The 24938-nt window shown below is 40.8% G+C and overlaps 1 protein-coding gene across 1 annotated transcript; it reads right to left on the bottom strand.

Annotated features, from left to right (window-relative positions):
• Positions 1-364: 364 nt before the first annotated feature.
• upk1a (uroplakin 1a) lies at positions 365-23003 on the bottom strand. The gene is made up of 8 exons (XM_043700661.2): positions 22931-23003; positions 16080-16159; positions 10866-11066; positions 9842-9916; positions 8080-8202; positions 5735-5914; positions 2855-2938; positions 365-1379 (listed from the first exon to the last, which is right to left on the bottom strand). The coding sequence occupies exons 2-8, from the start codon at positions 16146-16148 to the stop codon at positions 1329-1331; spliced, it is 783 nt and encodes a 260-aa protein (XP_043556596.2). The 5' UTR covers positions 16149-16159; positions 22931-23003; the 3' UTR covers positions 365-1328.
• Positions 23004-24938: the final 1935 nt, after the last annotated feature.

The following is a 24938-nucleotide window of genomic DNA, read 5'->3' as shown; positions in this document are numbered from 1 at the left end:
GCCAGTGTTAACATGATGGGCTGAATGGCTTCCTTCTGCACAGTATCAATTGTAATTATAGAATAGAACATGTACAGTATGGAAGCAGGCCATTCAGCCCATCGAGGGCTACGCACCAATCCTCCGAAGAGCATTCCATCTGCTCCTCTCCCCCACCTATCCCTGCATTTCCCCACAGCCAATCCACCTAATCTGCATATCTTTAGACTTCAGTGAAGATGTTATCATTCGTTCATGTTCGAGTGATTTTCCAAGAGACCAGAGACATTATCCTCCTGGATGATCATGATCTGTTCAAGAATTCTGGAGCTCAACTTGATTCACCTTTCTTGTAATGTTTAATTTAAGCAACTGCACATTAACCTTCAGGGCAATAATTTATTTTTAAAAATTAAATGATTTGTACACTATAAACCCATAATGTACATTATATATTACATGTTTAATATTCAGTTTACAGAAGAGGTGGAAAATATACCAAATTCATCACCTTCACTTATAGTTACTTTCCTACAAAATTTGTTTTCAGGTGTTTTTACATTGATAACCCCAATGTCACAAAAAGTAACAGTCAACAGTACAATTTTACTTGTTTACGTTACACTAGTAACTAACCACTGCATGCAAATCATTTCATTATTCAAGAAGACATTGATGATAATTTAATTACTTTAAACATGTAGGTTTAAATTTTAAGGTTGCAAGAGTGAGAGGCTTAGGCACTTAAGGTTTTTCTTTTGCTGTGCCATGACTAAAGGGATTGTGTTTCTTTCTAATCTATCCCCTTGTAGGAAGCCAGTTTAACGGACTAATCTGCCCTCAAGTTACAAACTGTGGAACAGAATCCTAACCATCTGTATAGCTAGGAGTAGCTGAACTATCGTTTAAAGTTGAACATTGGTTCATCTATTCTCACCAACTCAGAGTATTTAATCCTCGCCAAGAGCTAAGAACTTCGTGAGGCAAGTAGAATCCAATTCCCACTAGCAGTTATAGTTTATGGTGAAGCTAATATCACAACATTGTTACTGGGTTGAAGTTCAGGCAGATGTACAGAAGTTTTCTGAATCTTGGCCTATTTTCATCATCCGATAAAATTAAGAGTACTTTAAAAATGCAGAAACAACAACTATGTCTATTATATAAGATCTTCCCCACGTCAGCAAGTGGAAGGTGCAAGAGGAAATCTAAGGGACTGAATATAAACAGAACAGATTACAACTCCCAATACTTCACAGGTTCAGACTAAGAGTCCTCAGTATTGCCATACAAGGTGAGAAGGTTGCAAACAGATTTGATTTCAAGTCCATGTTTGAAGTCCAATGCCATTAATTGTTCAGTATTGCATAGAAGTACATTGATCCAGCAAGGACAAAGAACTGAAACAAGAAGAAAACAAAATATTCACTTATGCTATAAAGTCTATCTTTTGTTATCCATATAGAAATAGTCAAAACACATTTTTCACTATCATTGCAACTTCTGCTCTTAGGATGAAAATAATATTGCAATAATAACCATGCTGGTTGAGCAATAAATATTGGCTAATACAAGAGGGAAGCAAAGGATTCTCTCTTGTGTAAGAGCCATTTTATCTCATACAGTGTAGGTGGAACCTGTTTCACATCTAATCCAAAAGACAACTATTCCAATTACTGCACTGAAATGTCAGGTTGGAGTGTTTGTCCTCTGGACTAAGCCAATCATGTATCTATAAGTTATGTTCTATCTTCTCTACCCAATCCATGACTCACTTCAAAAAGCATTCATTATTTCTCCAAAGAATCTGTGTATGATTAAAATATCAATTTCAAATTAAATTTAGTGCATCATAGACTCTGTACTACAATAATGGATGAATATAAAGGGAGTCTGTTTTCTGCAGATGATACATTGACTGGAGCTTCTTCAGTTAATAGCACAAAGACAGAGAAACATCAATGAACAAAAAAAACCTCATGTTTTAAGTACATGTGCCGTTTCAACTCGATATGTGCTGAAACAACTCCAACTGTAGTACAGGCTTTAGTCTATGGAATGCTTATGCTCTATCCCAGACAACAGTGGATATAATTGATTCAAGACGATAGGGTTTGTCTTAAAGTCAACAAATCAAAAGAATTATGGAACTGACAAAGAGTGATGTTGAGGCCACAAGCAGCTCAGTCATGATCTTATTGAATGGCAGGGTTAAATCCACCTTGCAATTCTTATGTTCACCTAAGCACACTCAGATGATGAGGGTAAATGCAATCTATCAGTCTTAACAGGAATTCAGTAACTCATACTGCAAAACGTATCCACTGAAGTTAAAGTAGGGGTGAGTGCTGACAGCCTCCATGCCACAGTTCAATGTTGGCATGAACTTACTAGGTATCATGTGAATGTTCATTTAGGAAACATTATTAGCAATTGATTGCACCAAATGGAGCAACAATCTAGTCTAGTGGAAAGGAGGAGAGAAGCAGACAAAACAATTCTGCTATATTTTAAAAAGCTCATATAAAGGCCAAATGAAGCCATTGGCTGCTTTTATTTAAAATCCAGCATCAAGTTACAAAATCAAATAATATGACATTCAATGCTCAGATCTACTTGATGAGACCAAGGGGTATTCACTCAAGTTATTCAGATGATTAATCAGCAACTTTGATTTACATGACAGCCTGCAAGGCCTACCACACCATGATAATTAACCTATATGCATGGTAACAATTTTTTGTTAAAAAAAAACATTGTGCACAAAATTTGAAGGAAACATAGCATAGGGCATTACTGTATGATCAATGTATTGTAGGATAATGCATTGACAAGCAAAATAATGCTCATGGAAAAAAAAAAGAAAGAGACTTACAGTCCAACAAAGGATAGCAAATCCAAACCATGCTACACCCCAAGCATGTCTGTTCAGAGGGCCAGAAATAAATTCAAAGCATCCCTGCAAAAATATAAGAGAGCAATCAGAAATTATAGTTACACCAATTTAAAAAATATACTAATAAATTCTTCAAGTTTCCTTGGGATAAGGAACTGCATGGAATTAGACTGAATACGATGAGCACAACGTGGTGGATTGTGTACAGCATGGAACAACATGATGAAGGGGACTTATTGTTTATCTGATGGGGCAACACAGTGGCTCAGTGGTTAACACTGCTGCTATAGTGCCAGAGACCAGGGTTCAATTCCAGCTTTGGGTACCTGTCTGTGTGGAGTTTGCACATTCTCCCAGTGTCTGCATGGGTCCACTCTGTAGGGATTCTATGATTCTACAGGACTGACATATTACTAACAGAGAAGACACCATTACAGAATGAGTATGTGAAGAAAGAGACCCTAAAGACTAAACTAGAGAACAGTGTTTGAGAGTTTGTGTAGAAAAAGGACTGCTCCAGTAAACAAGGAGATGAACGCCCTTTCTTAGCAATAAAAAAAAGGTCCACATAATCTCAAGCACCCACAGCCAGACTAGTATATTTCAGACTGGTATCTCAGCGTACAGATTACGTATTGACTTGGAAAGCAGAAGATAATGCAGTTGGTACTGCAATAGGACTTGTTGTTTATCAAATACAGAGAAGATTTGTAGCTCAGGTTGAGGTTTGCGATGTAGATTTGCTCACTGAGCTGGAAGGTTCATTTCCAAAAGTTTCATTACCCTACTAGGTAACACCTTCAGTGGGCCTCAGGTGAAGCACTGCTAAAATTCCTGCTTCTATTTATATGTTTGGGTTTCTTTGGGTTGGTGATGTCATTTCCTGTGGTGATGTCACTTCCTGTTCCTTTTCTCAGGGGGTGATAGATGGGGTATAACTTGATGTGTTTGTTGATAGAGTTCTGGTTGGAATGCCACGCTTTTAGGAATTCTCGTAAGACAAGCCAAACAATGACATGCACAAGAATTTTGGATTTGCCAATGTTTCTTCTGTTTACAGAGCAGCCAGCACTTTGAAAGCATGATCACAGGTTCTCATTTTTAATGGGAGTCAACTTGTAAGGTATTGTCACCCAGCATACTATAGTGGGCATGCAACCACCCACTAGCAAAGTCAAAAACTGATTATGATTTATGTATAGAACAGCTACAACTTATGTCCATCAATACAACTTGTTCATTTTTACATTTCAGAAAGAGGACACTTCAATCAAGTTCAAGCTAATTTTCAATTTTTTGTATCTGTGTGGTACACTTTTCTCCTCACCATCTGTGGGTTTTGGTTGGCCTTTTGCTATCTTTTCAAGATGTGGTTTGGTTGCTAACCTTTTTAAGTGTAGAGGTTAGCCAGAGGAGCCAGTAATCAAAATGGCTGTCACACAAATCCCTCTTGCACATGGTTTCATGTCTCCTGTTATTAATCGTTAAATATTCCCTCTCCAACCCCTGTGTGAATGATTACTATAAATTTCTCACAACTCCCTTAACATGTTCCCAATCAGTTCAGGCAGAGCCAATGAAGGTGTTGGAGCATTTCCAGCTAAAAGAAAATACGCAATAGGGCACCACTAATGGAATTGGACAGAATATATTGCAACCAATTAGGATTTGATTCTTTCAATTGCACAACTTGTATCCAACACTAGTTAAGGCACCAAACTGTACAGATCTTGTGATCCTGCTTCATACATAGGCTGGATTGGTGAGTAAGGAAGTTTTAGCCAGACCAAGAGTATGACTCAACAAGAGTTCACATGATGTGCTTGCCCTCCTCTGAGGTGAGTAAATGTAGACTAGTGGGGCTTGCATCATCTTGGGCAAGTATCAAAGTTCAGCTTTCATATAGCCTTCCTAATTATCTGAAGCACTAATTAAAGTCTGTGTAAATCCACCATTTAAGTAGTTACTTGCTCATCTTTTATGGAGAAAGAAATTATGATCCAAAATTTTCAAAAATTCTATACCACAGGTAATTAGCTCTTAAAAAGTACATGATTTGGAGGAGCCAGTGTTGGACTGGGGTGGACAAAGTTAAAAATAACACAACACCACGTTATAGCCCAACAGGTTTATTTGGAAGCACTAGCTTTTGGAGCCCTGCTCCTTCATCAAGCAGTTAAGAAGCAGTGCTTCGAAAGCTAATGCATCCAAATAAACCTGTTGGATTATAACCTTATGTTGTGTGATTATTAACTTAAAAAGTATGTTTGCTTTCCTCTAAAGAGAAGTGTCATTTTGAACCCTAACTTATTTTCTTGTTGGTAACCCCATAACCTTAGACTCCCACGATCAAACAGCTGTCTTACTCAGCCTGGAATATATTGTTCAGCAGGTGGATGTCAGTGCATCAGCACACCAAATCAGGATTAACAGGACCTCAGTGACCATGCAGCCTACAGATAATATTGACTCAGCCTCCACTATTCGCAGGGGAAAAGGTGACCAAATCCTAATGATCCTCAAGAAATTTCACCTTATCCCCATGTTGAATGGAGATCGCTTCTAAAACTGTCTGTTCATTTTCAGCATCCCTCTCGTCAAGTTCCTCAGAATTTTTTGTTTCAAGTGAATGATCACCTCTCATTCTTCCAAGTGAAATGGGCACAAGCCCAACCTGCTCAATCTTTCCTCAAAACAATTGCTTTGTCCCAGAAAGCAGCCTGGTGAACCCTCCCTCAACAGTTTCCATTCTATGTACACGTTAAAGGTTCAAAATGTAATTCATTACTCCAGGTGCAGTGCCACCAATACCTAGTACAGTTGTAACAAGGAACGTGAATAATCCAAGCTTCACATTACCTGATTATGAACAAAGCCACGAACACCAAGTTTGCAACCATTCACATTTCGAAATTGGTCAACAAAGTCGGTTGTACAGCATTCTCGTGGCCAGGGGAAATCGGAATCCAAATGGGTTGATCTGAATACAGAGTTGAACTCAATCCAATCCTGGGGTCCTCTTACACCACAGCAGTTATTCTGCAAGAAAAAAGAACAACTTCATCTACAAAGGTGCGACATACTGTCTCTTCAAGGTCTGCATACTGTAAAACCAATGCAACTTCCAGCTGTGGAACAGACTAAGTGAATGCCTTTTTGGCCAGCCATCTTCAAACAATTGGGTAGAGAGGCCTTTTTTCTCACTCAAATGAGCTACTCTATTAACTGTTTAGATGTTATAAGGAAGAGATTTCATGGTACTGTGCGGTGATGGTTTTTCTTTTATTATGATTTCTTCCAAACTAGGCAAAAAGAAGTCTCAATGAATATTAGAAATACAGCAACACTGAAAGTATACATCTCAAACAACAAACCACAATTGTTAAGATACATAGACCAGAAAAAACAAAATGGTGGAAGAGTGAGGGCGAGGACAGGATCACATATAGACAGAACAGAGTTGACCCACAAAAGAGAATCTTTCATCTCACCTAACACAAAAGAAATGCAAGTGCTGAAGATCTGAAACAAAAGCAGAAATTGTTGGAGAAACTCAGCAGGTCTGGAAGCATCTATGGGGAGAAAGCAAAGTTAACATTTCCAGTCCAGTGACTCTTTATCAGAATGGTTATTGGAATTGAAACATTGATTCTGCTTTCTCCCCATAGATGCTGTTGAGTTTAATCAGCAATATGTTTTCCCCATCTCCTCGGTCATTTCCAACTAAGGTACCAAGAAAGCAGGTGTACACTAATATATGGTACAGTTTCCATGCTAATTTTTAAAAAAAATTGTCACTTTTCTTAATCTCAGTAGTTAAGCTTCTTAACAGCCTAAAATAAAAAATAGGCTGTGTATTGGGTGAAGCATTAAGATTTATTCCTCATGTTCTTCACTCAAAATTCCACTTCTGAAGGAATCTGAAATGCTAATAATTCTTTAGGTTTCTCACCCCCACAGGATGAAAATGATCCCAAATGCACTTATTACATCTAAATATCACTCACTAGCCTAACACTTCAGTGTATCTGTAGAGATAGGGTTTAAAAAGATCACTCAGCATTATAAATGAAATGAGCACAAGCAGGTGACTCAATCTTTCCTCATAGGAAATCCTTGACTCAGAAATCAGCCTAGTTACCCCTCTCAATAGCATTTACGATATATAGTTGATACTCTGGGAAACACGGAGATGCAACTGGTCTCAGTACTTTGCTAGGAGGTTGGAATCTTTATGCTGCTCTATAATCTGATTGTGTATCCAGCTTTATTAATAAACTGTTGCTGAACAGGAAGCTAGAAGGCTGGGCTGAGCTAGTAAGAATGCAAATTAGAACAATACACAAGCTCCCTCTCTTCTTAGAATCATAGAATTTGACAGCCATTTGGCCCATTGTGTATGCACTGCATCCCAAAAAAAATGCTACCAATTAGTCCCATTCTCCAGCCCTATCTCTGTTGCCCTCTAAAGTTATTTTCAAGTATATATCCAGCTCTTTTTGAAGTGGAATCCACTTCCTTCATTCCCCCAGCAGCATATTCCAAATCCTAACAACACCCTCAGCAAAGAAGTTTCTCCTCATCTCACTCTTGGCTCGCTTGCTGACAATTGTGACCCCTAGTTACTGAAATGAGTCGAAAAGTGTGGCACTAGAAAAGCACAACAGGTCAGGCAGCATCAGAGGAGCAGGAGAGTCGACATTTCGGGCATAAGCCTTCATCAGGACTCCTCGGATGCTGCCTGATCTGTTATGCTTTTGCAGCGCCACACATTTCGACTCTGATCTCCAGCATCTACATTCCTCACTTTCTCCTAGCTACTGACATACCAACTAATGGAAACAGAATATCCTTCATTACCATCTCTGAATTGTTTATAAAATTTGAAGACCTCAATAAGGTCATCTCAGCTACAAGGAGATTGACCAAACTTTTCTAATTTTACCTTGTATCTAAAATTCCTCATTCCTGGTATAATTTTAGCAAATTTCCTTGGCAGTCATCAGGGGTTTGACATCCTTCCTTAAATAATGTGTCCAGAACCTGAACTCAATACTCCAAAAGTAGTCTGACTAATGATTTGTAGAGGTGAAGCAGCACTTCCTTGCTTTTATTCTTTACACTTCTATTTATAAAACCCTGAGCCTTGTTAACAACCATTTCAACTTGTCTGGCTACCTTCAAAGAATTCTTGTCTTACTTACTTCAGTCATGACGCGATTCCAAGAACGGGTGAGCTCCGTGTACTTTGTGAACTGATCATCATTCTGCCAATTTCGGTTATCATATAACTGGAGCATTTGCTTGAGGAAAAAGCTTGGAGCCAGCTGAAAAATAATATTTGGAAAGATGCTGAAAAAAGTGTAGAAACTATTTGAAATCTAGGAAAAATTACAACCGAGAGAGATTTCCAAAAAAAAGGACCATATTTTTAGTGAAGAAAACTAAAGAATAATAGGATCTCATACCTCAACAAACAGGTTTACAATTAAGAAGAAGTTATTGTACCCAAATTCAGAGTTGGAGGAAAATGTTCCGAAGTGCCACCTATTTGCTTTCCCCTCCAAAGCTGACGGATCTCATGTATTTTAAACAATCCGTAAGTTCTTTACACTGTTTCCCTTTGGCCAGAATGCAAGTTGAATTTCAAGATTTAGTCTAAAAATCAACCCGGTAAAAAAAAATGAAGCCTTTTAAAAAACAGTGTCTTTTAAAAGGAATGTGACAAACTTGTAGACTTTGGACTGACACTCATTGCACACTTTTCCTATAAAGGAAGATGACTCAGGATTACAAGCCATGTTAGAGGAAATATTAGACAGACCAGACTTAGATTTGTTGACATTTAGTAAAATGAGATATATCTTACTGAAATCATAAATATCTTAAGGTGCCCTGACAGGTTTGATGCTGAAAGAATGCTCCCTTTACAAAACCCATTTAAGACAGTGGTTTATCCTCCTGAGAAACATGAGTAACTGGAACTCTCCTCTAATGAGGAGTGGAAGCAGATTCATTGGGGTAGGCATCTCCCCGTGGGCAGGTTTGCATCTGTAAAAACTTGGGCAACATTCTTGATACCTACCCACCCCACATTGTCAGGGCAGGGGTGGCCTCAACTGAGGCTTTTAAAAGCTTGATAAAGATCCCTCAAAAGGCCTTTACCACCAGTCTTATTCCCAGCAGAGGGTGATCAGAGCCACTTGTACAGCCTACCAGATTTCAATGAACACTCTGGTAATTGGTAGACTGTTTCCTGTGGTGAGGCTGGGACTGACAGCAGCTAGCTATGAAAGGAACCTCACCCCCAACACAAAATCTGACCCTTTGCAAACCCTTGGAATGAGCAAAAAGCAGGTTTCAATTAAATGATTGATAACAACCTCATTTTGCAAACGAAAAAAATATATAATGTTCGAACTTGAGTTGGATTGCAAGGTCACAGTCATGGGCTTGTATTGTGTGTTTGTGTCAAACAATCCAGTTCAGTCACAATTCCCTGTCAGATACCATCAACTGAAGTTTCAGTTCATTTACATTTTGATCTGAACTTAATGAATATTCAAAGCTTCTGGGCACCAGAAAATCCAGGAGAAATACTTCAATTTTATAGGTTACAACACTTCTACAAACTCAATTCACCAGGTTATTCAGACCTGCAATTGTATTCAAAATAAGGAAGCAGTACTGCCAGACTGTTATCAAATGGCAAAATGCAGAATGAAACCTCCTTAAACCATTATTTTACAGCACCAGAGTTTATTTATGCACCTTATCATTGTTTTACCTTTCCAACTTCCAAGATGGTAAATTTGATTAAAACTTATGTTAAATAAAAATTATGTACTGAGATTGATCAATCACCATTCTAGACAGGACTTCCATTCATTATAGGAGAATGGATTTGACCAAATTATACAGAGATTTTAATTTTTATGTTTGATCATGAGGAAAGAAGTTACTTACAAAGTCCCTGTGCGTTGCAGCTGTGATGCATGAAGCAACTTCAAAGATGTAAACAATTAGCATCAAAATAATGTACTGAAAGAGAACACCAAAAAAAAGTTACTAACTAATATAGACCTTAAACTAGAAATAAGATAATCCCTGCAGATTTCTTCATCAAGAGGAACACGATTCAGATTAGCAAATGGTAAATTTCCAGGGGCACGATTAATTGCAACTTTTAATTCCTTCATGGACAGTGGTGCAATACTACATTCAAGTAGGCAGTCTGGGACTTCAATTCCATAACTAGATGGATGTGCAGCTTTCTTTACTGTTTCATAGGATTGCCTGCAAATGGAACAATTTGCATAGGCCTTTTCAGAGGGCAATTAAGAGCCAATCACGTTGCTATGGTCTGGAGTCAAATATAGGTAGGTCAAGACAAGGAGGGCAGATTTCCTTCCCTAAAAGGAAAGGACATTACTGAACCAGGCTGTAAAAACAATCTGATCCTAATGGTCATCATTACTAAGACTCTTATAAATCCTGATTTTATTCATTAATTTAGATTTCATTGGCTTTTGTGGTCAAATGTGAACACGTAGTATTAGCCCAGGCATCTGGATTAGTAATCTCCTAACCTGACATTTCAGTTAAAATATGCTTTTGAGTATCAAAACAGTCATATTTCAAATACAATTATTCTTTATATTGAAAGATTTATCCCACACTTAAACTGAAATATTTAGTCAGTATATACTGGCAATTTATTATGCATAACAGTATTGTTCACTAAACACTATTGGTAAGCGAAATATTTTACAAATTCCAAAATGACTGTTGTTTCAGCAGCAGTCCATGTAAAACCTTTCAACTGGGATGTAAAAAGGTTCCATGCCAGATCCAAGTTCAGATCAATACAATGTTTATAGCGTTATGTCAGGTTATTGCTAATCATGTATTGGACCAGGCAAATGCACTAATCAAAAGCAAATGACAAATTGAGATAAAATAACATCTATCAGACAGAATTCAAACTTACTGTTAGGATAACATTCTTGGCTGATTTCATGATTCCAAATATACCAACTATGCTCAGTACAAACAGGCAGAAGCCAACAAAAAGTCCAATCCAAGCTGCAGCAAAAACGTCAGTGTTGTTAGCTGCTGCAAGTAGAGGCCAGAGGTCATTTTGATCCGAAACATGGAAAATACATTCAGCCGTCAATGCAATGCCGCACAGCTGCAAAGAGAAACCGAGAGTTAACAGACAATCTTTAAACACTTGAGCCTACAGATGTATTTCACCATACTCCTGCACTCAATACTCTGACCAATAAAGGAAAGCATACCAAATGCCTTCTTCACTATCCTTTCTACCTGCGACTCCACTTTCAAAGAGCTATGAACCTGCACTCCAAAGTCTTTGTTCAGCAACACTCCCTAGGACCTTACCATTAAGTGTATAAGTCCTGCTCAGATTCGTTTACGCAAAATGCAGCACCTCGCATTTATCTGAATTAAACTCAACCTGCCACTTCTCAGCACTTTGGCCCATCTGGTCCAGATCCTGTTGTAATCTGAGGTAACTCTCTTTGCTGTCCACTACACCTCCAATTTTGGAGTCATCTGCAAACTTACTAACTGTACCTCTTATGCTGGCATCCAAATCATTTATATAAATGACAAAAAGTAGAGGGCCCAGCACCGATCCTTGTGACACTCCACTGGTCACAGGCCTCCAGTCTGAAAAACAACCCTCCATCACCACACTCTGTCTTCTACCTTTGAGCCAGTTCTGTATTCAAATAGCTAGTTCTCCCCGTATTCCATGAGATCTAACCTTGCTAATCAGTCTCCCATGGGGAACCTTGTTGAACGCCTTACTGAAGTCCATATAGATCACATCTACTGCTCTGTCCTCAATCTTCTTTATTACTTCTTCAAAATACTCAATCAAGTTTGTGAGACATGATTTCCCACGCACAAAGCCATGTTGACTATCCCGAATCAGTCCATGCCTTTCCACATACATGTACATCCTGTCCCTCAGGATTCCCTCCAACAACTTGCCCATCACCAAGTTCAGGCTCACCGGTCTATAGTTCCCTGGCTTGTCTTTACCGCCCTTCTTAAACAGTGGCACTACGTTTGCCAACCTCCAGTCTTCCGGCACCTCACCTGTGACTATTGATGATATAAATATCTCAGCAAGAGGCCCAGCAATCACTTCTCTAGCTTCCCACAGAGTTCTCGGGTACACCTGATCAGGTCCTGGGGATTTATCCACCTTTAACCGTTTGAAGACATCCAGCACTTCCTCCTCTGTAATCTGGACATTTTGCAAAATGTCACCATCTATTTCCCTACAGTCTATATTTCCATATCCTTTTCCACAGCAAATACTGATGCAAAATATTCACTTAGTAGTCAGAGTCTCAAAAGGAAAAGGGCAATCATAAATTAATGATCTGTATAAGTTGCTAAATATCATAGACACAAATAAAGCTTTAATATTTCAAACACTAAAACACAAACTATTCTGCAAATATAGATAATGGTTATCATTTTGTCCTTCCACACATTATATAGAGTGTAAAATGAATCCAGCCACACCCAACCATTAATTTGGCAATGTTGGAACCACCCTAATGAGAACGCACCCATAGCTTCAGCTTCAATATCAATCATGCAAGTCTTATTTGGAATGAAATAGACTGCCAGATAAAGGAAACACAAAAATCATTAAATTTTACATAATAGGAATTAGGCATTAGTGAAGTCTTAGTTCAAATGGCCTTGATTTTTATGTCCTCTTTGTCTACAGGAGTAGTGCCAGAAGACTGGAGGATAGCAAATGTGGTTCCCTTGTCCAAACAGGGGAGTAGGGATAACCCTAGTAACTATAGGCCAGTGAGTCTCACTTCTGTTGTGGGCAAAGTCTTAGAGAAAATTGTAAGGGATAGGATTTATGCACATCTGGATAGGAATAATGTGATCAAGGATAGTCAGCATGGTTTTGTGAAGGGCAGGTCGTGCCTCACAAACCTTATTGAATTCTTTGAAAAGGTGACGAAGGAGGTTGATGAGGGGAAAGCGGTAGATGTGGTATATATGGATTTTAGTAAGGCGTTTGATAAGGTTCCCCATGGTAGGCTACTGCAGAAAATACGGAGATATGGCATTGAGGGTGAGTTGGAGGTTTGGATTAGGAATTGGCTGGATGGAAGAAGACAGAGGGTAGTAGTTGATGGCAAAGTTTCTTCATGGAGTGCCGTCACTAGCGGTGTTCCGCAAGGATCTGTTTTGGGACCATTGCTGTTTGTCATTTTTATAAATGACCTGGAAGAGGGGTTAGAAGGTTGGGTGAGCAAGTTTGCGGATGATACGAAAGTCGGAGGAGTTGTTGACAGTGAGGAAGGATGTGGCAGGTTACAGCAGGATATAGAGAAGCTGCAGAGCTGGGCAGAAAGGTGGCAAATGGAATTCAATGTAGCTAAGTGTGAGGTGATTCACTTTGGGAAGAATAACAAAAAGATGGGGTACTGGGCTAATGGTCGGATACTTGGTAGTGTGGATGAGCAGAGGGATCTTGGTGTCCATGTACACAGATCTCTGAAAGTTGCCACCCAGGTAAATAGTGCGGTGAGGAAGGCATATGGCGTACTGGCTTTTATTGGTAGAGGAATTGAGTTCCGGAGTCCTGAGGTCATGATGCAGTTGTATAAGACTCTGGTGCGGCCGCATCTGGAATATTGTGTGCAGTTTTGGTCGCCATACTATAGGAAGGATGTGGAGGCACTGGAACGGGTGCAGAGGAGGTTTACCAGGATGTTGCCTGGTATGGAAGGAAGATCGTATGAGGAAAGACTGAGACACTTGGGGCTGTTTTCATTAGAGAAAAGAAGGTTTAGGGGTGACTTGATTGAGGTGTACAAGATGATTAGGGGGTTAGATAGGGTTGACAGTGTGAACCTTTTCCCGCGTATGGAGTCGGGTATTACAAGGGGGCATAGCTTTAAATTAAGAGGGGGTAGATATAGGACTGAAGTTAGGGGTAGGTTCTTCACTCAGCGAGTCGTAAGTTCATGGAATGCCCTGCCAGTAGCAGTGGTGGACTCTCCCTCTTTATGGGCATTTAAGCGGGCATTGGATAGGTATATGGAGGATAGTGGGTTAGTATAGGTTAGGTGGGCTTGGATCGGCGCAACATCGAGGGCCAAAGGGCTGTATTCTTCTATGTTCTATGTTCTATAAATGGTCAGGTCAGCTAATTGTTTGTCTCGTTAGGCATTTTCTTTATTTCCTGTTTTTGTTCAAGATTTATTATGCCCTCTGGTCCTATTTTCCCTCATGAGGTTTACTTTCTCAAGCCCCCTTAGGAATCGAATGTGTTTTAATGAGAACATCTCTCATTCTTCTAAATTCCGATAAGTAATGTCCCAATCTGTTCAATCTTTACTCAGAAGACAATCCCTCCACTAGGACATCCTAGTGAACCTTCTCTGAACTGGTTCCAATGAATGGTATCCTTAAATAAGGAGACCAAAATTGCTCATAGTACTCCAAATGTAGTCTCACCAGCACTTTGTACAGTTGTCATAAGATTTCCCTACTCTTATACTCCAAACCTCTTGAAATAAGGGCCAACATTCCATTAGATTCCCTGCTGCACCTGCTTGCTAGCATTCTGTCTTTCATACACAAGTTCATTTGTTGCTTTCTGCAGTTTTTCTCTAATTAAATAAATAGTCTTCTGTTTCTTTTGTTCTCACTTCCAAAGTGAACAACTTCAGATTTTCCCACATTATGTTCTATTTGCCAAGCTTTTGCCCACTTCCTTAACATATCAATAATCGTTCTATAAACTGTCTGTATCTCTTTCAGAAACTACCTTTCCATCTATTTTTGTGTCATTTGCAAATTTGGCCACATACATTCACTTCTTGCCTCCAAATCATGAATATATATTGTATACTGTTGTGGTCCCAGCACTGATGCCTCACTGGTCATAGGGTACACCAACCTGAAAAAACAACCCCGTAGCCCCACTCGCTGTTTCCTGCCCATTAGCTAATTTGCTATCCATGCCAATTCTTACATTGACAGCTGCTATAGAAAAGATGTTGCTAACCAGAAAGGGTCCAGAAAAGATTTACAAGGATATTGCCAGGATTGGAGCGTTTGAGCTATAGGGAGAGGCCAAATCAGGAGGGGTTTCTTTTCCCCTCTGGAGTGTTGGAGGCTGAGGGGTGACCTTATAGAGGTTTATAAAATCTTGAGGAGCATGGATAGAATGACTAACCAAACTCTTTTTTCCTGGGTAGGGGAGTCCAAAACTAGAGGGCGTAGGTTTAAGGGGAGAGGGGAAAGATTTGAACAGGATCGGAGGGGCAACTTTTTTCACAGGAGCATGGCGCATGTATGGAATGAGCTGCCAGAGGAAGTGGTGGAGGCTGGTACAACTACAACGTTTAAAAGGCATCTGGATAGATACATGAATAAGAAGAGTTTTGAGGGATATGGGCCAAATGCTGGCAAATGGGACAAGATCAGTTTAGGGTATCTGGTCAACATGGATGAGTTGGACCAAAGGGTCTGTTTCTGAGCTGGATGATTATTTACTAGTGTTAGTTCTCATGTACAGAGAGGTTCAAACAAAAAAAAACACTTCTTGTAAATATAAATGGAAGAAAGGAAGTTAAGGATCCAGTATAAACTACCTGGCCAAGATGAGAGTCTTTTATTTAAAAGGAAGTGATTAGAAGAGTTTGTATGCACTGAAGGAGGAAGTGCAGACAAATTGCACACTCGAAATTGCTTTTAAGCAAAATTGGGTTTACTTCTAATGCCAGTTCATGGAGAAAACAATGTTGATTAGATTGTAGTATAATGCAAAGGGAGGTAATAAACTGGGTCACTTAAAAAGTGCAGTGCAACTCATTGGACACAATGCCTGCACACTTAATTTTAAAATTCTGGTACTACGGGAACCTTTGCTACTTGCAAACATAGAACTGACTATCTTCAGGAAATTGTATGTAGATAGTTGAAAAGACACAAATATTCCAACAATTCTATTTACTACTAAATAACTAGAAATGTGAAATCACACTGAAAGGTCTAAAATGTAAAAAAAATTGTAAACTCTACTAAGAATTATTTTCCTACAAAATGGTAATAAACCTCACTTCTAGCAATTCTCATCATAACAGCAACATGAACACAATTCATTAACAGTTTGGCAAATACATACCATGATGACAACCTTTCCAAAAATAAGCAATCCCTGGAAAACCCTCACTCCAGAGCTAGTGTTAGCCATTTTCTGATCACCTAAAATAATAAGCAGAAAAAACATTTGATATTAAAATTCCTTTGAACCTGGCAAATACAAACTACCAGACTACTGTTGAAATTGAATCTTGGAAAGAAAGAATGTTGTACTGCGTTATAGTTTCAGAATGCACCCTATAATGTGAGGTCTTGCACTTTGGAAAAAAGAATACAAGCATGGACTACTTTCTAAACAGTGAGAAAATTCGTAAAGCCAGAGTACAGAGGGATCTGGGAGTGCTAGTTGAGGATTCTCTAAAGGTAAACATGCAGGTTGAGTCCATGATTAAGAAAGCGAATGCAATGTTGTCAATTATCTCAAGAGGGTTGGAATATAAAAGCACTGTTGTGCTACTCAGACTTTATAAAGCTCTGGTTAGGCCCCATTTGGAGTACTGTGTCCAGTTTTGGTCCCCACACCTCAGGAAGGACATACTGGCACTGGAGCGTGTCCAACGGAGATTCACACGGATGATCCCTGGAATGGTAGGTCTAACATATGAGGAACGGCTGAGGATCCTGGGATTGTATTCATTGGAGTTTAGAAGATTAAGGGGAGATCTAATAGAAACTTACAAGATAATACATGGCTTGGAGAGGGTGGACGCTAAGAAATTGTTTTCCATTAGGCGAGGAGACTAGGACCCGTGGACACAGCCTTAGAATTAGAGGGGCTAAATTCAGAACAGAAATGCGGAGACATTTCTTCAGCCAGAGAGTGGTGGGCCTGTGGAATTCATTGCCGCAGAGTGCAGTGGAGGCTGGGACGCTAAATGTCTTCAAGGCAGAAATTGATAAATTCTTGATGTCACAAGGAATTAAGGGCTACGGGAAGAATGCAGGTAAGTGGAGTTGAAATGCCCATCAGCCACGATTGAATGGCAGAGTGGACTCGATGGGCCGAATGGCCTTACTTCCGCTCCTATGTCTTATGGTCTTATAAGCAGAAATAGTTCAAAGATGGCACAATTCAGGTTTGAGCTTCAAACGTAGTAGAGAAGGGTTTTTTTAAAAAATCCATTTATTTATAGCTGCCATTAGTAACTGATATTATATATTCCAATGAGATGAAAAAATTCCTCAAAATACAAAAGTCTGGTTATCCAGACTAAGTACTTCCATTCATATACCACAAAGCTTTACCTCACAGATGAGTTCATACAATGTTCATCGAACTGATCTTGCACACAGATAAAAATCATAGAATGTAGCAAGTGCGTCGTCACCCAGAATGCAGTTGATGACTGAAAATAAAAACTTCAGACTAAATCCTCTAGCATAGTGCCAGGAGAATGCATCATCTGCAAGACGCATTGCAGCATCTTTCAAAGGCACCATTGACAACATATTTCCAAACCCACCTGGAAGGAGAAAGGCAGTAGACACATGAGGCCACCTAAAAATTGCCATGAAAGTTACACACCATCCTGAAACAAACAAACTAACTAACTAACTCATTCTTTCACTGTTTCTGGGTCCAAAGTCTTGCAACTCCCTCCCTAACAGCAGGGATGTAGCTACCCCACATACACTGCTGTATGGTTCAATGCATCTCACCACTTCCACCTTCAAGGAGAACAAGCAAGAAGGTCAGTCTGGCTAGTAACATGCTCTTCACACGATTTTTTAAATAAAAATTCTGAATTAGTTGACCATAGCCATAGGAGTAATTGCTGCATTACAAAAGAAATATTGTGGAGGTGCCGGTGTTAGAATGGGTGGACAAAATTTTTAAAAATCACAACGCCAGGTTATAATCCAACAGGTTTATATGAAAGTACTGTCTTTCAGAGCACTGGTCCGTCATCAGGTAGCCAGTGGAGCAGGATCATAAGACAGAATTTATTGCTAAAGATCATAGTGTCATGCAACTGACATGATATATTAAACAAACCAAGATTACAATTAGGTTTTTTACCTTTTAGAATGGGTTGCCGGTTTCATTAATGAAAGACTTAGATGAAAAACCTAACAGCAATCTCGGTTTGTTCAATATATCATGTCAGATGCATGACACTATGATCTTTGCAATAAATTCTGTGTCTTATGATCCTGCTCCACTGGCTACCTGATGACGGAGCAGCACTCTGAAAGATAGTACTTTCAAATGAACCTGTTGGACCATAACTTGGTGTTTTGCGATTTTTTTTAAAAAGAAAGTAGTAATAGGAAAAGGCCATTCTGCCCATCAAGGTTACACCCAAAACATTGATTTCTCCACCTCCTGATGCTGCCTGGCTTACTGTGTTCTTCCAGCTTCCTGCCAGTCTACATTGAGCTTGCTCCACCATTCAATGAGACCATGGCTGATCAAAGAATCCTCATCGCCATTTCTGCATTTGTCCCATAAATCTTAATTCCCTAGCTCATTAAAATCTAATCATTTCAGCCTTGAATATACTTAATGACCAAGACTCAACAGTCCTCTGACGTAAATAATTCCACAGATTCCCCTTGTTCAGAGGAGAAATTCCTCTTCGTTTGCCTTACATGAGTTACCCTTGACTACAATTTTATGCCTTCTCCCACAGGAGATACAATCTTTCCACATCTACACTGTCAAGCCACCAAGAATCTTATGTTTAAGCACATTATTCTCTCATTCTACTATTACACTCTAGCCAATATTTCATAAGAAAATCTCTCCACACCCAAGATCAGCCTTGAGAACCTTCTCTGGACTGCCTCCAATTCCTCAGATAAAGGGGATAAAAACTAATCACAAAATTCCAGCTCTAGTCTGACTCGTGCCTTATATAGTTTTAGAACAGTTTCTCTCCTTGTGCTCTATTCTCTTTAAAATAAAAAAGGTCAATAATTCATTTGCCCTCCCTATTACCCACTGAACTTAAATGTAAACTAATTGATTTATCCACAAGGACCCACAAATCCCTGCACTGCAGCTTTCTGAAATCTTTCCTCCATTTAAATACTCAGCTGTCCTACTCTTCCTGCCAAAGTGCACAGCCTCACATTTTCCCCACATTATATTTCACCTGCCAAATTTCTGTTCACTCACTTAACCTGTCTCTATCCCTCTAATCTTGTAACATTTTTGTACTTGCCTCAACTATTTTTGTATCATCGAAATACTTGGCAATAGTACATTCACTTTTCTCATCAAGTCATTAATATATGGTATTTAACTGTGGCCCCAGCACTGACCATTGTGATACTCCATTAGTTACAATTCACGACCTTAAAGATGCCCCCTTTCTCCCAACTCCTCTTAGTTAGCCAATCCTCTATAAATACTAGTGTACTAACCCTAATGCTGTGGGCTCTCATCTTAAAGGACCTTATATGAATACCTTTTGTAAAGGGAGACAGAATTTAAATGGACAGTTTTACTGTTCATAGAATTCCTACAGTGAGGAAGGAGGCCACTCAGCCCATTGAATGTATACCAACTCTCTGAAGAGCATCCCATGCACACCTGTATCCTGTAGCTCTGCATTTCCCATAGTTAATCCTCTAAACATACACATCATCAGAGCATCTGAAGGAAACATATGTAGACATGGAGACAAATATGCAAACTCCACACTGTCACCCAAGGCTGGAATTGAACCTGTGTCCCTGGTGCTGTGAGGCAGCACTCTAACCAATGGGCCACCATGCAGCCCCCAAAGGGTCCCTACTACAAGGCCTTTAAAGTAATAAGATAGTCCCAGATGCTACACAGTTATGTTCATATTAACAAGTGACTAAATGCTCAATCAGAGAAAGAGGCACTGAGCAGCATTATTTTTAAAGGAAAGAGAAAAGCAAAGAGACTATGGAGGGGGTTTCAAGTATAAGCAATTAATTAAAGCAGCAGGATTCTTGAAAATCTCTTTGGAACTATGGAAAAATGAGCACAAATGTAGCTCTCAGTTACCACCTCCCCAGGATAGTTAGGGAGGCAAGATTATCAAAATGTTGCCACTGTGCTCAAATGATCAGTTCGCCTCTTAATCCCAGTGTGAGAGATGGACATAAGGATTGGAGGGGATGGAGGTGTTCGTTTAGACAGCTGGCATGCAGCACCAAGTGATGTCAACAGGGTGGTTTCCATTCTCTCAAGGACTCTCGCTCTCAACATCTTCCCTCATCTAAGGTTACCATAAAGGTGAAACTCCCATCAGCCATCTCCCCACTCTCATGAGAGAACAGCCAGATGGTCCAGTAAGACGATGACAGCATTACAGTTACCTTACCAAACAGTCAGGTATCAGAGGTCAGTAATCAAGCAACTCCAACCCAACCTAGCCTGCAAGATGGGGTGGAGCACTAAAGCTCCAGACTGAAAAATCTCCAGTCAGTCAATCACCAGACAATAGCCATGAGCACACATGTGGGCCCTAGCTTTTCCTGTCTCTTTGTTGGCTACGTAGAACAGCGGCACCACGTAATTACACCGGCACCACTCCCCACCTCTTCCTCCGCTACATTGATGACTGCATTAGCGCCACTCGTGATCCAGCGAGGAGGTTGAGCAATTCATTAACTTCAACACATTCCACCCCGACCTTAAATTTACCTGGACCATCTCTGACACCTCCCTCCCCTTCCTGGACCTCTCCATCTCCATTAATGACGACCGACTTGACACTGACATTTTTTAAAAACCCACCGACTCCCACAGCTAACTGGATTACACCTCTTCCCACCCTACCTCATGCAAAAATGCCATCCCGTATTCCCAATTCCTCCGCCTCTGCCGTATCTGCTCCCAGGAGGACCAGTTCCACCATAGAACACACCAGATGGCCTCCTTCTTTAGAGACCACAATTTCCCTTCCCACATGGTTAAAGATGCCCTCCAACGCATCTAGTCCACATCCCGCACCTCCGCCCTCAGACCCCATCCCTCCAACCGTAACAAGGACAGAACGCCCCTCGTGCTCACTTTCCACCCTATCAATCTTCACATAAACCAAATCATCTGCCGACATTTCCACCTCCTCCAAAAAGACCCAACCACCAGGGATATATTTCCCTCCCCACCCCTTTCCGCAAAGACCGTTCCCTCCGTGACTACCTGGTCAGGTCCACGCCCCCCTACGACCCACCCTCCCATCCTGGCACCTTCCCCTGCCACCACAGGAATTGCAAAACCTGCACCCACACCTCCTCCCTCACCTCCATCCAAGGCCCTAAAGGAGCCTTCCACATTCATCAAAGTTTTACCTGCACATCCAACAATATCATTTATTGTATCCTTTGCTCCCGATGCAGTCTCCTCTACACTGGGGAGACTGGACGCCTCCTAGCAGAGCGCTTTAGGGAACATCTCTGGAACACCCGCACCAATCAACCACACCGCCCTGTAGCCCAACATTTCAACTCCCCCTCCCACTCTGCAGAGGACATGGAGGTCCTGGGCCTCCTTCACCGCCGCTCCCTCACCACCAGACGCCTGGAGGACGAATGCCTCATTTTCTGCCTTGGAACACTTCAACCCCAGAGCATCAATGTGGACTTCAACAGTTTCCTCATTTCCCCTTCCCCCACCTCACCCTAGTTCCAAACTTCCAGCTCAGCACTGTCCCCATGATTTGTCCTACCTGCCTATCTTCTTTTCCACCTATCCACTCCACCCTCCCCCCCCACCCCCGACTTATCACCTTCATCCCCTCCCCCACTCACCTATTGTACTCTGTGCTACTTTCTCCCCACCCCCACCCTCCTCTAGCTTATCTCTCCACCCTTCAGGCTTTCTGCCTTTATTCCTGATGAAGGGCTTTTGCCTGAAACGTCGATTTTACTGCTCCTCGGATGCTGCCTGAACTGCTGTGCTCTCCCAGCACCACTAATCCAGAATCTGGTTTCCAGCATTTGCAGTCATTGTTTTTACCTAATTCTCAAATTAAGCTACAACTTATTTAAATAAGGCAATATGGAAACTGTATCCCTGTTGGCACATTTTACTCCAGTAAACAACTTAAAGAGACAACCAGATACCATAGGAATTCACGACATTCCTTTCCCAGTTCAGAAGCGACTGTAGTCCAGATCATTAATTGAAATGTGAGGGGGGGGGGGGGGGGTCAGGGAAGGAGGAGAGAAACAGGTTTGTCCACATTCTTAAAAGAAACAAATACCAACGCAGAAAGTCATCAACATGGAAAAAAGCAGAATCATTAAGAACAATTAAAAAACGCACACACATCAGGAAGAACAAGTTTAAAACTTAAACCAAATCCTTGCCCAAGTTACACATTTCTAAACTGGCCTAGTTAGATTACAAGTAAAAGGTCAGTGCCAACCACCAGAGCGCACCGCACCCTAACAGGTAGGTCTCGTTTATTTCAGCGATCACACACCGGAGTGAAACAGGGCAGGCTGAGAATTCAAAGCGTTTGCAGATAAAGGACAGAAGACCAAAGTTCCGCCTCGAAATACCACAGGGATCGCAAAAAGGAGCAGGACGAAAGCAAAGATCAGATTTAAGTCAACCTTCCCAACAGGATTGAAGAGATAATGTTGCCGAAATTTCAGCCACCTGCCTTTTCAGTTACAGCAGACAACCAGCAACTAAATAAATAAAAAAGTGAGCACCTCATTCCTTAAAGCAAAAAGTGCTGGCAAAGTTACCTGAAACCGACTAAATACTGAGCAGCATTAAAGGAAAGAGAAATATAACAGGACAGAGCGAGTAATGGGCACAGCAAGTTCTCAAAAGTAGCCCCAGCAGGAATGCAGGTGGTAACACACATGGTCTGAGGACCTGACTCAGGGATAGCTTCACCTCTCTGGGCTGCTGCTGCTGCTGCTGCTGTCTCTCACCTGGTTTCGCCTTGTACAGCTACACGTTCCAACCTCTTCACCCTCCCTCGGTTTCTGCCCCGACAGGAGCCGCCCAGTCAAGTTTTAAAGCCCCGAGCAGCTCTCGCGCTTGCGCACCATGCCAATCCCACCTGTGCCACACCTCTGCACCTATGTACTGCCACAGCATTGCGAGTTTCACGAGAGTTATTCCCAGAAAGCAAACATTCCTTCGAATTTTTTTTTAAAAAACATAAAGAATCTACTGAAAGCAGCCAAAAAGAAAGATCTCACCTTCCAAAATAGAGAATAGGAATTAATAGGGGTTGAGAGTGTGATGCTGGAAAAGCACAGCAAGAGAGGCAGCATCTCAGGAGCAGCAGAGTCGACGTTTCAGGCATAAGCCCTTCATCAGGAATATAATGCATACATACACACACACACACACACACACATATATATATAATATCAACAATGTGGCTGAGAGAATGAAATGTAACGTTTCCAAACATGATGACACAAACTAGGTGGGATTGTGAATGGTGAGCTAGCTATAACTAGGCTTCAGGGCAACTAAGTCAAGTTGTGTGTGGGCAAATATATGGCAGATGCAGTATGACCTGGGTATGTGTGAAATAATCCACTCTAGCAGGGAAAACAGATGAGCAGAGTGTTGTTTAAATGGTGATAGTTCAGGAAATGTTCCGGTATGGGTGGAACTTGAACCCAAGTTGCCTGGCTTAGAGGCACGGTCACTACCACAAGAACCTTTGTGTGTCCTTCTACACTAGTCATCAAAAGCAAGCTTGCAGATACAGCCAGCAGTTAGGAAGGCAGCTGATGTGTTGGCTTCATTGCAAGGGGAATTGAGTACAAGAGTAAGGATGTCTTAGAGGGACTTGATGGGACAACACTTGGATGTATTGTGTACAGTTTTGGCCTCCTTACCTTAGAAACACTTGCCAGGGCAAGGTAGTGCAATGAAGGTTCACCAGACTAAATTTCTTCACTCAGAGACTGATGAGTTTCGGGAATTATCTGTCATAGGTGGTTGTGGGGGCCAAGTCAATGAATAGGTTTGAGAAAGAAAGATCGATTGCCAGAGGTGAAAGGTACAAAGGGGTATGCCAAAAGAACAGGATGTTATGTGCTTGGCCTTCCCAGTTTCTGAACAAATGCATCGTAATCAGCTAAGCTAGGAAGGCAGTCAAGTAGATGAAGCATATAGGAGAAAGTTATCCATACAATGTATAAAGCTGTAAGGACAAAGAAATGCAGAGGCAGAGAGTGGAGGGAAGCAGTTTATTTGGAAAAAGGGCAGATAATTAAGCAGAGATTCAAAAGGATACCTTGCAAGAGCAGAGATCAAACATTTGGTCAATAGAAAATGGGCTTGTCCAAATGTAGCTGAAGGTCCTAGCAAATGGTGGGAGAACACATCATGATACTTATTGAAGATGGGGTGGAAGGGGCATGGCACAGTGTAGGTCACAGATATCAAAACACCAGTGGTGTGCCACAAGGATCGGTGTTGGGTGCACTGCTTTTCGTTATTTATATAAATAATTTGGATATGAACATAGAAGGTATAGTTTGTAAGTTTGCAGATGACACCAAAATTGGAGGTGTAGTGGACAGCGAAGAAGGTTACCTTGGGGTACAGCGGGATCTTGATCAGATGGGCCAATGGGCTGAGGAGTGGCAGATGGAGTTTAATTTAGATAAATGTGAGGTACTGCATTTTGGAAAAGCAAATCAGAACAGGACTTATACACTTAATGATAAGGTCCTGGGAGTGTTGCTGAACAAAGAGACCTTTGCAATTTCACAATTTCTTGAAAGTAGAGTTGCAGGTGGATAGGACAGTGAAGAAGGCATTTGGTATGCTTTCCTTTATTGGTCAAACCATTGAGTATAGGAGTTGGGAGGTTATGTTGCAGCTATACAGGACATTGGTTAGGCCACTTTTGGAATATTGTGTGCAATTCTGGTCTCCCTCCTATCGGAAGGATGGTGTGAAACTTGAAAG

Source organism: Chiloscyllium plagiosum, unplaced genomic scaffold, assembly GCF_037043375.1.
Source record: "Chiloscyllium plagiosum isolate Xiang-an unplaced genomic scaffold, Cpla_swu_hap1 HiC_scaffold_12, whole genome shotgun sequence".
In the NCBI taxonomy this organism is placed as follows: domain Eukaryota; kingdom Metazoa; phylum Chordata; class Chondrichthyes; order Orectolobiformes; family Hemiscylliidae; genus Chiloscyllium; species Chiloscyllium plagiosum.
Note: the sequence above shows the minus strand (reverse complement) of the source record. Positions and strands in the feature narration are given on the sequence as shown.

Coding starts and splice junctions, on each gene's coding strand:
- upk1a (XM_043700661.2), bottom strand. CDS start 16,148: ATGGCTAACACTAGCTCTGGAGTGAGGGTTTTCCAGGGATTGCTTATT. Junction 5,915..8,079: donor GGAATCGCGTCATGACTGAA/GTAAGTAAGACA, acceptor TTTTTCTTGCAG/AATAACTGCTGTGGTGTAAG. Junction 1,380..2,854: donor TTGCTATCCTTTGTTGGACT/GTAAGTCTCTTT, acceptor TTCTTGTTTCAG/TTCTTTGTCCTTGCTGGATC.